Here is a 15,108-nt window from a genome sequence, read left to right as displayed (position 1 = left end):
GTCGTGTCATGGCTCAGCTCATTTGATTTACCCACGAGATTATTTCTTTTGTTTTCACCGCAGTGATAGGTTTTGGGAGGACGGCTCAGTCGTGATGGACAGGACAGAAGTGGCAGGGAGTCAACTGGTGCCTGCCGATTAAGGACTGCAAAGAGTATGGCTGTTTGCTAGCATATGGGGAGGACGGAATGCTCGCTTGCTTAGCGTGGTTCTCCATGACCAGCTGTTGTTTCCTGGGCCTAGCACTCGAGTGTAACAGGAAACTGCATTGGTGTGGTTCTCGTCACCTGGCCAAGGCCGAAATTTTCGTATACTTTTATATTTAATGATCATTACTTTATTATGTGGTTGGTACTTGTTGCCAACATTTTGTGATTTGCAATACTTCAGAGAATATTATCATGTGCCAGGTGTCTATTGTGAATAATTCTTAATTTGCTCATAGTGTATGGCACGGTATCCACTATCATCGATCATTTTATGAAAGTTCTGTCCAAATTATTATTACATTAGACTTTGTTAAAATTGGTGCGTTTAAAATGCAAATTTCTTAATTATACTAGTATTGCTTGCGATAAACCCATCTATTTCTTGATATAACCATATTTGTGTATTAACTTGTGTTTCTTCTCGAGACTGACTGAATTGATTTTGGAACATGTGGGGCGAGTATTTAAATGAAAATTTGCTAGATAACACAACCGTCATGAAATTGAAAACTTGACAGTGTTTACTCATGTCACCAGTCGTTAATGTTATTCTTGTCTTGTAGCTTACTTAACTGATATAAAATAAATTAGAAATTTTGTGTATTTGTCACGAAAGGTGAACTGATGTCACATGAGAGAAAAATAAGTGACATTTGTGTAGGGTTTATGTAAGCTTAAGTGAAATCAGGAGGTAAAAAATAAAATAAAATAAAAATAAAATAAAAATAAAAAATAAAATAAAAATTAAGCAGGCAGTAGGGAATTTGTTGCACTCTTGCCAAATTGGATTTTTTTGAGGTTTGATTTACATGTAGTACAAATCACAAGTTCAATATTTTTCTGGTGTAATTGTTAATATTTGTACATGTTGCACTATTGTACGATATAATATACCCTTTACTAATAGTACCTTCATGTAATGTTAGAGTGGGGCTGCATGTTCTTCTAGAGAATGTTTTAAGAAAAATAAATTTTATTGTTAAAATTTCCTTTTAAACTGTTAATTTTATTAACTTGGATGTATAACCAATTATTGTAAATAATAAATTTGTGTCAACAAGGCTTTGACCAAATAAATGTGCCTACACCTTCCCCATCCTGGCTCTGCTACTGTCTATAAATCACAACGTCCATGGTACTAGAAGGAGTTATAGAGGTTAAAAACTGTTAGAGAAGACACAGATTAGAATACATCCAGCAAATAATTGAGTATGTAGGTTGCAAGTGCTATTCTGATGAAAGAGGCTGTCACAGGTGAGGAATTGATGGCAGGCTGCATCAGACCAGTCACAAAGCAGACAACTGAGAAAAGAAAGAAAGGAAACTGGCTGTCCGTGGTTGATGCAACACTCCTCCTTACTACAGATTCAGATGAAGTCTGCATTGTCATCCCACTGATCCTGCAGTCCTAGATTCTTGCACATTTCCACCATGGCCACTGGGCCACAATCTGCACGAAAATGCTAACCTGACATTTTGACTAATGACCCAGCTCTGATTGTGATGGAGAAGCTGTTCCATAGGTGCAAACAGTATGGTGTACATCATGCAGCTTCCCATGAACTATTGCTCCATGGCCTACTCCCGATCAACTAAGGGACCACATCCACAGTGATTTTGTGCATGCTTTCCTGCATTCCTTGTGGTTATTAGTGATTGGTGCACTGTAAAATTATCCATACGTCACACACATGAGCTTCACCTTTGCAGATGCTAATGGGCTGGCCCTAACAGGTTTTTGCAGTGAAAGTGTTGCCACAGATGATCATCTCGACAAAGACCCACGGTGTACCTCAGTGTTCTTCTGTGATTTTTGTATCTGTAACAGTGTTCAAAATGGTTCAAACGGCTCTGAGCACTATGGGACTCAACATCTGTGGTCATCAGTCCCCTAGAACTTAGAACTACTTAAACCTAACTAAACTAAGGACATCACACACATCCATGCCCGAGGCAGGATTCGAACCTAGGACCGTAGCGGTCACGCGGCTCCAGACTGAAGCGCCTAGAACCGCACGGCCACACCTGCCGGCTGTAACAGTGTTACTCACATCAAATCTAATATGCACAATTCTCTCTCCCCCCCCCCCCCAATTGAATGGTTAGGTGGAATGTATGTTGCACACATTTAAGATGCAAGTGGCAAAGTGCTTGGTGGATCTGTCTGCCAATAGGGCATTGCCTCCATTCCTAAGCACCTACAGGACTACTGTGATGAAAGGCCACAGCCCAGTGGAGGCTCTAGATGGCCAACAACCCCATATGTTGCTACACTTGCTTCGTTCTGCAAGGTCGTGTCCTTCACGAAATGTTGTGGGCAATCCAGCCTGGGCATGCACCTTCAGTCAGAAGTTGAGATGGGCACCAGCTATCGTTTAGGAGATACACGGATGGTGAATGTTCACCATGGATGCATGTGGGGTGTCCTGTTCCACCATCAGAAGGGCTGGGTACCATAGAGGCTCCATCTCTGGTGGGTGTCAACAACATCAATATGGTCCTTCTGCCCTCCCCGGACCCTCAATCAGTGTCTGACAGAGGCTGCTCAGATGCTGCTCACTCATAAGAGCATCTGGTGTCACTGCTTCTGTCTCTTGCTGTGGCACAGTCCAAAGAGCCCCTGTGGCGAGGGTCATCACTGTGGACAGCACACCACTGTCTGGAACACATCCCTGCAAGAGTGACGCCTCTTCGGATGCTGATGAGCCAACAAAAGCCAACACTGTCACCATGCTGATGCCATTGTGCCTTTGCAATCATCACTGTCATCATTTTCGAGTCACCTGGTCAGATCTGGTGGCTTCCTCACATGTCCTGAGCTTCCACCAGCAGTGATCTGTCCCACATAGTCCTCCTGCCTGTGAAGCTGACTCCACAGAAGAGGGGAGGAATGTGATGGCACACCCACACAATTCACCACAGCAGTATTTGTATTCAGTGCCAGCAGTGACTGGGGAAAGCAAGGGTGCTACCATTGCATGCAGCCAGCACACAGGCCGGAAAATGTGAACACAGCACACTGCTGCCAGTGGGGCCTCGTTCACTTGCACCTTCTCCAGCATACACAAATTTTCTCAAGTCAGACCAGTTCTATGCCAGGGTGCATTCTGTTGTCAGTGATAGAACTCTGTACTTTGACCATTAATAGTTTTGTTAATTTTCTCTAACCTTGTTATTATTCGGTGTGCAGTTATCACATGATGTAATGTTTGTGTATGCAGTGATTGTCAATAAAGACTGAAAGTACAGCAATAGACCTCTTGTTTTTAGGTAATTCACATACTGTGCAGGTCTTGTTTTCGTTTATTACTCATACCTGCCACAGCATGAAGCCTTTCCTCTGTTGAAATATGCTGAAGTTAAGCCACTATTTAAGAAGTGAGATAAAGAAATAGCATCAAATTTCCATCCAATTTCACTTTTGCCAGTATCCTCAAAATTTTAGAAAAAGTAATGTACTTTATAACCATCTTATCTCAAATAACATACTATCAAAGACACAGTTCGGATTTCTCAAGGGTTCACATATTGAGAAGGCTATCTACGCTTACAGTAAAAATGTGCTTAATTCTTTAGACAAAAAATTGCAGGCAACTGGTATATTTTGTGATCTGTCAAAGGTATTTGACTGTGTAAATCACAATATCCTTTTAAGTAAATTAGAATATTATAGTGTAACAGGAAATGCTGCAAAAGAGTTCAAATCTTGTATCTCTGGCAGGAAAGAAAGGGTGCTATTAGGAAAGAGACATGTATCAAGCTATCAGGCATCATCCAACTGGGAACTAATTACATGTGGGGTCCCAAAAGATTCCATTTTAGAGCTCTTACTTTTTCTTGTGTATATCAATGAGCTTCATCAGTAACATTACCAGATGCCAAGTTCATTTTGTTTGCCGATGATACAAACATTGCAATAAATAGCAAATCAAGTGTAGTCTTAGAAAGATCGGCTAATAAAATATTTTTGGACATCAATCACTGGTTCCTGGCCAATTCTTTGTCAATAAACTTTGAAAAAACACACTACATGCAGTTCAGAACTTGTAAGGGGTGCCCCATGAGTATGTGTCTAACGCATGATGACAAGCAGATAGAAGAAGTGGACAGTGTTAAATTCTTGGGATTACAGCTTGATAATAAATTCAACTGGGAGGAGCACACCACAGAACTGCTGAAGTGTCTTAACAAATCTCTATATGCAATGCAAATTGTGTCAGACATAGGGGATATAAAAATGAAAAAGCTGGCATACTGTGCTAACTTTCATTCCATAATGTCATATGGGATTATGTTTTGGGGTAATTCATCAAGCCAAGCTAAAGTCTTCCAGGCACAAAAACGTGCAGTAAGAGTTATATGTGGTGTGAACTCAAGAACATCCTGCAGAATCCTGTTTAGGGAACTAGGGATACTAACTACTGTTCTCAATATATTTATTCCTTAATGAAATTTGTCGTTAAAAATGTATCACTTTTTCAAACCAACAGCTCAATTCATGGAATCAATACTAGAAATAACAATAATCTTCACAAGGGTTTAAAGTTACTTAGTCTTGTACAAAAAGGTGTGCATTATTCAAGAACACACATTTTCAATAACTTTCCAGCAGCCATAAAAAACTTAACAACCAATGAAATTCAATTTAAGAGAAGCCTAAAGGATTTGTTGGTGGCCAACTCCTTCTACTACATTGATGAATTTCTCAGTAGAAGAAACTGATTTGTGTGTGTGATATTATAACTTCTGCACAATTTCAGTGCAGTAATGTGTTCATTGTAAATAAGTGTGTATATGTGTGTGTGTGTGTGTGTGTGTGTGTGTGTGTGTGTGTGTGTCAGTGCAGTAATCTGCTCATTGTAAATAAGTATTTAGTAGTTGTATTACATATTTATTACCTTATAAATAAATAAATAAACTTTTTTATCTTAAATTCAGTGCATTAGTATTTGTAAAATGATTCTTTCATGTAGTTTTCATTAAAAAAAAAAAAAAAAAAAGACAATCATTCCACTTGGGACCTGTGGAATGTTACATTATTTGTTTGAGTTGTAAATATTTGTCATGTATTATTGATTTTCTTACATGTTCTACATCCTGGAGGACCTCCTCACTACGGATCAATTGGAATGAAAGTAAATCTAATCTAATCCCTGTATCTGATCTAGTGTAGAGGTAACTGAAAGTCTCTCAAACTACTCACCGTACATTTTTGCATTCAGTGCTAATGCTGCCTATTGTTCCATCCATGCCTGACATTTCCTTCCTCTTATCCTTCTGCAGATATAATGAGATTTCTCATCTCCTGCTTCATTGTCACTTGATATGGTATCATTCCTGTAGTCACTAAAATTTTCTTCATCAATGGTAACCTCAACAATTGTGGTTTCTTAACAAGAGAACCAATCTTCATTATTAAAATCAAAATGACTTTTGTGAAACTTGATGTCTCTTCCAAGAATGATGTGTCTCTTTTCCAGACACCATAGCTGATATATATTAACACAGTATCCAACTATGAAGCAATTCTTAATTAGGGAATCAAACTTTTCAGCAATTATTTCTGCAGCAAGTTGTAAATATGCCACACAACCAAACTCTTTCAGTTTCTGTAAATTTAGCATTTCACCATAAGACATAGTAGCAGGAGCTGTTATTTTTAATGTACATTCAGGTGTTCTGTTTAACACATAAAGAGCAGTCTGTACTGCTTCTGACCAAAGTGGTTTTTCAGGTTTACTGTTCAACAACATGCAATTAGCCTTGTTTGTGATGCCCCTATTCATGCTCCAACTCATTCCATTTTGTCAATTCACAACGGGTTCTCTTCATTGTAAAGAAGCTTTTGTTTGACAAATACTCACCTCCATTACTGGAGGAAAATCTACTAATTCTAAAACTGAAATGAGTGGTTGCTACAGCTTCATAATGTTTAGCATATTCCAGTAATGGGATTTATTTTGTGTCACATATAATCCGTAAAATAAGTATAGTCATCTATAAATGTAATGATATACGTCTTTCCATTGTGAGATGAGGGAGTAATAGGACCCATAATGTCACTATGTACTAGCTCCAGTGGATGTTTTGCCCTTGTCCTCTTCTGCTTACATTGAAGTCTTGTTTGCTTCCCTTCCATACAGAAGGTGCATGAATCTGGTGTCTTCATATCTTCAGTGTCTATTCATTCCACATATTTTGGAAGTACTTGTAGATCAGTATAATTAATATTAGTGTATCCTTTCTTGTCTTACGGAATAGTACTGTGGGGTGGGACTAGCAAATTAATATGGAAAGAGTTTTCATACTGAAGAAGCGAGCCTTGGGGATCATGGCTAAGGCAAAATCAGGAACTTCCTGCACACCCCTATTCATTAAACACAATATTCTCACACTTTATGCCAAGTATATACTACAAACTATAATGCTAGTGTAAAAAGACACTAAGATCACAAAAAGAAATATGGATATTCACTACTATGAAATAAGGCTTAGAAAAGATTTTCATATAGTTAACAGAAGAGTAACTTTAACAGCAAAAAGCCGCTATGCCACAGGAGCTGTTTTTAATAACTTGTTACCAAATGAAGTTAAGATATTAACAGGGAATACTTTCAAAAAGTGAGTCAAGCAGTGGCTTGTCCAAAAAGGCCCTTATAAGTTGAATTTATCATGAATTACAGAGTAATAAGACATAATGTAAAGTAAAAAAAATGTAATTGTAAAACTTTATACTAAGTTGAAAATGCGCTGTATGTAAAATTATGTGTTATGAGTAATTAACTAAATTGCTTTGAATGTCATAACCTTTGATGACAGATTGTTTCAGAGGCAATTCCGTGCAGGAATTTCTAGTTAATTTCAGAGCACATAGTTTTTCATGTAATTTTCTCTTTGAATAGCTGTCCTTCAATTTTCAGCTTTGAAACCATTTGTCTCCAATCTGTTCACTGACAATAAGTTATGAGCTAGTCCAGAAACAAGTACACTACTTTTAATCAAAACTCGTACTGCCTTTCCATTGAAATAGCTAAGGACATTCATTTCATTTAAGTGTATTGCCTTCAAAACAGTTCCAGTTTTTGCAACAGTAATCACTACATGTCTTTCAAGCATTTACAGTTTATCAATATCCTTTAAACCATTTACAAAGTGTTCACTCACATCAGAGCCCAAAAACCAGGAAAGCAATTCATTTAATGCACCAGTTGAAAACCAACATGCTTCTGAACTGACAGGAACCTACTGAGAGTCAGAATCTATTGAATTTTCAGAGTTTTTCATCTTTTTTTCTTTTATTGCAAATCAGCTCTTTTGTGTATTTGTTTTTCCAATAAATTTTACCATGGCCGTAAATGTTTCTACACATATGTTCTGTCCACACACCTACTGTGCAGTTTACATGTTTATTCTTGTGATCTAAGAGCCTGTGGGTATTCTAGTGCTACATCATAGTACAAAGTACTAGAGCCACACATTTCAGTTATATACAGTTTATTCATGATATCTTTACACAAAGCCCATGGTGAATAATAGCAACATACAAAACATTCCTGATAAGAAAACTCAAGGGGAAAAAGTCAAAGCAGTTCGTCCTCACAGAGGTGATGGTTGGCTCATGCCAAGTCAACTGGCACCACAAGCGTATTTTTAATCAAGCTCAACTTCAGATTTTCTGTAGATAATGTCCTGATTGCAGTTACATTATCATATATTATCATTTATGAGGGAAACTATGAAACATAAAAATTGCTTTTTAGTGTGAGATTTTTCCATGTAAATTCTTTTTCTGTATTGAAGAGTGTTTAGCAGCAGCTATATTAACGGAAAGCGGACCTCGTGTGATTAACGAGTTTGAAATAGAAGGTACTGTTAAATCAGGAGCTGGTTTACAAGATTTTTCAACATCAATCAAGAAAGAAAGCACAGTCCTCGCGGACAGAGACTTTTTAGTGGTAATGGCCGGAGCAAACGACGTCAGCAGAAACGAAAGGAACATTGCTACTTCGACACTGAAGAAGACTCTCGGAATGTTAACCCACACCAACGTGATTGTTGTTAATGTGCCACATCGACATGATTTGCCTCAGTGGTCATGTGTGAATAAGGAAGTGGAGCAGACAAACAAGGAGTACAAAGCTATCTGTAAGCACTTTAAGAATGTTTCCCTAATTAACACCAGTAGTTGTAGCAGAGAATGGCATACCAAGCATGGTCAACATTTCAGTTATCTAGGTAAACGTGTTTTAAGTGATACAATTATTGGAATAGTATTGGATAAGCTAGAGAAGGAAAAAAGACCAGTAATGTGTTTGGATTATGTTTCAACTGAGATGACAAAAAACTTGTATGCATAGACCAGGTTGGGTGTTCCAGTAACATAAGGACACAACCTGATCAACTTTCATGCAGTAACAGTAGGTCATGTCAACTAAGAGAATACGCAAAAAAAGAAATGCCTAAAGTAGAGTTTAAAATATGCTACCTCAATATTCAGGGCATGGCAGATAAAAACTTAATTGTCAACGAATTTTCAAATGAAAACGTGATAGATATTCTATGTTTAAGTGAACATTTGTGTAAAGAGGATGAGCTTGGGTACAAAGTATTGGATGATTACACACTACTTAGTTGCTATTGCAGAAAACAGCACTTACGTGGTGGGGTAGCAATATATGCAAAAACACCTCTTGCACCAAACTGTGGCAGGATAGATCTCAATACCCTTTGTGATGAAATGCATTTTGAAATGTCAGGTCTAGTAATTGAGAGCCTTAAGCTAATGGTAGTAGTAGTGTACAGGCCAGCTAGTGGTGACCCCCATATCTTTCTGGAGAAACTTGAGGAACTCTTAATGTACATATGTATACCGAAATGGAAAAAATACGATGTTGTCATTGGAGGGGATATCAATTCAAGTTTTGATGTCCTGCAGGACAGAAAAACTGTGACAGAGCTCAAAAATGTGCTTCGACAATTTAACATGTACTCTGTTAACTGCAAACCTACCAGAGGCTCATCCTGTCTAGACAATATATTTACAAATATTAAGAGAACTTGTATGTCCACTGATGTAATTAGTTTCCCTTTCTCAGACCATGATGCAGTATATCTTAGTCTTAATAATGTAACTTCAGACTGCACCAAACCAGAATCTAAAACTGTGATTACTAGACCAGTGAGCAGAGAGAGGATGGATAGGTTTAGACATGCCCTCACGTATTTCAGTTGGGACATATGTTTTATTAGGCTTCAACACCATTCAGCTGATATTGTATTCACAAAGTTTTTCTCCATCTTTTTAAATGTATTTGAAAATAGCATCCCTCTGAAAAAATGTATAGTGAATATTAGTAGTAATTACAAGAAAAGGAAAACGAAGGAATGGTATACTCCACAGTTAGGGCAACTGAAAAATACTGTTATGCTGTATTCCAGTCTGTACAAAACCAGTAAATCAGAACTGTATAAAGACCTGTATGCTAAAGCTAAATGCAAGTACAGGAAGGCAATAAATGAAGCAAAGAAACTGTATAACATAGTAAACATTGAAAAATCTAATAATAAATGCAAGAAGGCCTGGAGTGTAATAAACTCCATTGCACACACTAAACACGAAGAGGAAATTGCCATTACCCCAGAAGAATTTAATAAATATTGCATTCAGTCCATTGAAGAAATTAGTAGTTCAATAATCAAACCACCTGAAAATGCACTTAGTATTATGGACAGCTGCTTTGAAAAGCTTCCCCCAAGCACCTTCACTTTCACAGAAGTGAGCCCAAATAATATCCTAAAAATAGTGCAAAATTTCAAACATTCAGTTAGTGTTGATTACTATGATATGTCATGTAATTTGTTGAAAGATGTTATTGATTGTGTGATTTAACCTTTAATCTTTTGTGTTAACAAATGCCTAGTTGAAAGTAAGTTCTGTGACATACTAAAGATTTCTAGAGTTGTGCCCATATACAAAAAAGGGGAAAAGAACTGTCCCGCTAGCTACAGACATATATCCATGACCCCAGTTTTTTCAAAAATTTTAGAAATGATTATGTATGAGCAAGTTAGTGCCTACTTGGGTAAACTAAATATAATTAGTGATAAACAGTTTGGATTTAGGAAAGGTAAATCCACAGCAGATGCAATGGACTCCCTCGCAAAATTAGTCCTAGATGTGTTCGAGGCTAGGGACTATGCCCAGGCTACATTTTGTGACCTGAGCAGAGCCTTTGACTGTGTAGAGCATGACACTGTGCTGAATAAGCTAGTTTACTATGGTTTTGATGACAACAGTATAAATATGTTCATGTCTTTTCTAGAGAACCGTCAACAAGTTGTTTGCATTGGTAGGGAGAAATCAAATTTGGTTAATGTTAGGTACGGAGTGCCTCAAGGGTCGGTGCTTGGACCTTTACTGTTTATACTAATGATTAATGACCTGCCCTTATTCATAAAATCTCATACAATATTGTATGCTGATGACACAACTTTTCTACATAAAAGCTCTGATCTAGGTACACTGAAAACACTGACCGAAAATACCCTTGCTCAGTCCTCATTATGGTTCAAAGCTAATGGCTTCTTGCTAAATGAAAACAAAACCCAGACACTTTACTTTAGCCTCAGAGAGATTCCTAACTACCAGGAATTAGAAACTGTTAAATTTTTAGATGTTACTATTGACTATAAATTGACGTGGGAACCACACATTAAAAATATATTGGCTAGGCTTTCAAGAGTGATTTATCCAATTAGAAATTTAAAAGGGCATGTTCCCAATGACTATGTGAGATCAGCATATTTTGCCTTCTTCCAAAGCATCATCTCTTATGGAATTTTACTGTGGGGTAGTAGCTGTCATGTAAATGACATTTTACTTTTACAGAAGAAAGTAATAAGAATAATAACGGATTCTGATAAAACAGAACATTGTAAACCTCTGTTTATTAAATTGCAGTGTCTTAAAGTAGTAAACATATTCATCTACAATGTTTTAATGTACATTAGAAACAATGTGTCTAATTTTGTGTTGAGAAGTGATATTCATAGCCATAATACTAGAAACAGAACATCTGTAGACGTACCATATCATAGATTATCAAAATCGCATAACTCTTACCTAGTTCTTGGACTAAGGATGTTTAATAGACTAAGTGCTGACTTTAAAGAACTGCCTGTAAATATCTTTAAAGCTAAATTACACAAGCTACTAGTGAACAATCCGTTTTACTCCATTGATGAATTCTTTGAAGATGAAAATACTGTATTCTAACGTGTACCTATTTTATGTAAACCAATTCACTTCGATATAGTAGTTTATGTAGAAATATATGCTCTTGACTTTGTCTATTGCTGTAATCAGCTGAACGACAATAAAATTATTATTATTATTATTATTATGTTTCCAATTTCTCAATATTTTGAACTCTTACAGAATTATTTCAATGTCAAATTCCACATTTCCACCACCATATTACACTGCATAGCTCATCACTGTTCATATCTCCACTGTCACATTCCCTTCTACATTTCTGTTTAAAACAATTTTTTCTGCTCATTGCTGTTACACATATTCTGCACTTTTTTGATTTTCTTTTACAATTTGCAGTCAACGCGCTAGAATTATTTTCATATTACTTCATTCTTTATTCTCCTCATTCAGTAACACCCTTTCAAATTTTCATTTTATCATCATTCTATTTCTGTTTTCTAAATTTTTGCTTCACACATTAAGCAAGTTATTTAATGGTAAGCATATTCCTCCCCCCCCCCCCCCTCCCCTCCCCCCATTCTCCCAGCACTCATTGCCTTTCTTTTTTACTTACTAATTACATGCTTCCAATTTTCTTGCCTAGAAACTTTACTTTGCCACCTACACAATATGGTCACACACTTATGTCAAGGTAGAGAAATTTCTCCCTGTGCTGGAAGAGTTTACTCTGAACTCCCATTTTAATTTTTTATCTTTATTTGTGATCAAAAAGTAATATTTAACAGCAGAAAGTTCTCAAGTGAACATCCCAACTGTTGTGGTACACACATACCATATTTTAGCAATTCACAATTCACAGTTCTATGTCTCATAGTGAATCGGTCAGTAGCCTGAAACTTTTGGCTCACGATAACAGACCGAGAAAAAGTGATGATTTTAATTTCTGATGACAATCATTTAGGTGGATGCATGCAAGCGCACATGCTCACATACACCCTAACCCATCCCCCCCCCCCCCCCATTCCACACAAACACAAACACAAGTAAACAGGTTGTCCAACCTAATTTCGCCACTTCATATTTCCAAAATGAAACAAAGTGTGAAAAATGCAACTGAACATGGATGCACCTATGTCAGGGGCTCCCACAATGGGCAGGAATGCACAATGCATACAAGTAAACAAAGATCACTTTCAACACAAAGTTACATTTTTTAAACTGTGGCACATGCATGTTTTTTTCTACCAGAAAGAATTAATGATAGCAGACTTGGTTTCACTGCTCTAAACCTCATATCTTCTGGAATACTTAAGACTTCAAATAATGGAAATGGTGCCACATTTTCTGCATTAATGCTGTAATGCCATGATGTTGGTTGCCTGCACTGTCATGAAACAACTTTTGCTTTGTGCATTATGGCATAAACTATGGCACCATTGCCATCATTTTAAGTCTACATATTTCAGAATGTATGAGGTTTAGAACAATGAAAACAAGTCAACTATATGTTGAAAGTGATGTTTACATTTATGAATTGTGCATTCCTGCCCCTTGTTTGAGCCCCTGACATAGGTGTATCACTGGCCAATTGCATTTTTCACATTTTTTTTTTTTGTTTTGGAAACGCATGCAGTGGCAGAGTTAGATGGGACACCCTGTATATCTGAACTAGTGAATCCTGTTTAATTGTATGGACTGTGGATGAACAGACTTGTAATATGTAGTAATGAAATTATCTTGTGTGATATGTACTTGTTTCCTTTGTAAATATCATCTTCCTAATAAGGAAATCTGTAATGTGACTTGACTGTCTACAAATTTTAAGTTACCTACATTACACAATGTAAAATATTAAAATTTATAGAGCATCATGTAATTTGTACCTACCTCCTCAAACCCTTCTTCATATAAAAGTGTCATAGGGAATAGCTGATGATGAATTCGGCTATGGTCAATAGCTTCCTTTATAGTTTTGTTGAACCACAGGCTATATATAGATACCTGTAAATATATTGTACTGCAATATCTTTATGATTTGTAATTATTGGTGTATGTTTTAACTTTCTGCTAAAGCAATTAATTAATGAAATATGCAAATACCAGTGTTGTTGCTGATATAATTTTAGGTCCACCAGCAGCTCCAGTAACGAGTTGTACATCTCCACTTCCATTGACAAAAATTGAAGGAGACATAGATGAAAGTGGTCTTTTCCCTGGCTGAATAAAATTTGCTGGTGATGGAGGAATTCCAGCTGCACTGGTAATGTTTGGTGCAGAGAAATCATCCATTTCATCATTAAGAATGATACCTGTAGATTTTGATACAACCATTGCACCAAAGCTGCAAAAACATATGAGACTCTTCTCAGTTTTCAAAGAGAAATCATAAGAAAACCACACATGCACATTCATTCATCCATTACTTCATTCATTCATCCATTCACTCATTCATTGCATTCCATTTATTCATTAAAAAGGGGAATCTAAACCAAGTTTGAATAAGTGACGAGCTGTCGCGAATTAATGATGTAGATTGTATTAACAATTCACTATCAATAAAATACTATATTCTATTTGCACTTACACAGGTTAAAATAAGGTATTAAGAGTAGCAGGAAATCTTCTATTGGAAAAATAGTGCACACAAATACATATGTACAAATATTAACATAGATACAGAATTTGGCTGTTAGAAATTCAATTTTATTGTAGAACGAATGAAAATAAACTTTTCGGTGGCAACACAAATTTGCAGAGATAAACTTTTTTTTTATTATGTTGAAAAAAAATTAATTACATTTCTTTGGTGAGACATCAGGTGTTACTGTGAAATTTCCACAATATTTCATCAGCACAACTAATTATCACTCTCAGGTGCAATGAACACAGAGTGTTCACTGCACCTGATGACATTGGTCAGTTGCCCAATGAAATATTATGGAAATTCACAACAATGTCTGATATCTCACCCAAGAACCATATTTACAACTAGTCTGTTTGGAAAGCCTAAATAAATACAGATTAACTACAGTTGAGCCTCAGGATGACAGCACACACAGTATCCACTATCCTCCATGATTACAAATATTTAACAATTCATAATCATCATTTGTTTTGAGCATTAGACCATTGAACCTGCTGTGAACTTTATATTTCATTAACTGTTGCTCTCTCCATTTGATCTTTGAATTGTCTGCTCTAACGAAGCCTCTAGGCTGATACCTCCACATAAGTGTGCATCATTCATCCATTCTACATGAAATCTCAACTTTTGGCAATATTGCATGATTTTGTCAAGTAAACTACAGACATTCTGTTATTGTGATATCTTTGATACAAGATCAGTCTCATTTAGTTACTCCCATAATCAATGGAAGAAACAGCATTTCCAAATCCTAGATTTTACTTTCCTTTGATAGGAGGGAAGCCTATTCTGTACAATACAAATGAGGTTTTCAGAAGAATCCTAAATTACTGACAAACTTCAATCAGCCTTTGATGCAGACTACATACAAATGATTCCAAATCAAAAAGACACAATCAGTAATGAGAGAAATTTGTAAAGAAAGATAACACAGTATGTAAATAGCACTTTATATCATAGTGTAAGACATGCACAACAGAATGGCCATAATGAACCAAAGTTTATTCTTCATCCCCATACAATTGAACAACAGTCGAAAA

The 15,108-nt window shown here is 36.6% G+C and overlaps 1 protein-coding gene across 1 annotated transcript in view; it reads right to left on the bottom strand.

Annotated features, from left to right (window-relative positions):
* LOC124552042 (scoloptoxin SSD14-like) overlaps window positions 1–15,108 on the bottom strand; it is a 146,741-nt gene that overhangs the window by 16,741 nt on the left and 114,892 nt on the right. Inside the window, exons 8-9 of the mRNA XM_047126486.1 lie at window positions 13,525–13,765; window positions 13,312–13,425 (exon numbers count right to left, since the gene is read on the bottom strand). Coding sequence (XP_046982442.1) covers window positions 13,312–13,425; window positions 13,525–13,765 — 355 coding nt within the window. The remainder of the gene's footprint in view (window positions 1–13,311; window positions 13,426–13,524; window positions 13,766–15,108) is intronic.

The sequence above is a fragment of the Schistocerca americana genome, chromosome 1 (assembly GCF_021461395.2).
Source record: "Schistocerca americana isolate TAMUIC-IGC-003095 chromosome 1, iqSchAmer2.1, whole genome shotgun sequence".
NCBI lineage: Eukaryota > Metazoa > Arthropoda > Insecta > Orthoptera > Acrididae > Schistocerca > Schistocerca americana.
The sequence above is the reverse complement of the archived record's forward strand: the minus strand, read 5'-3'. Positions and strand labels throughout refer to the sequence as shown.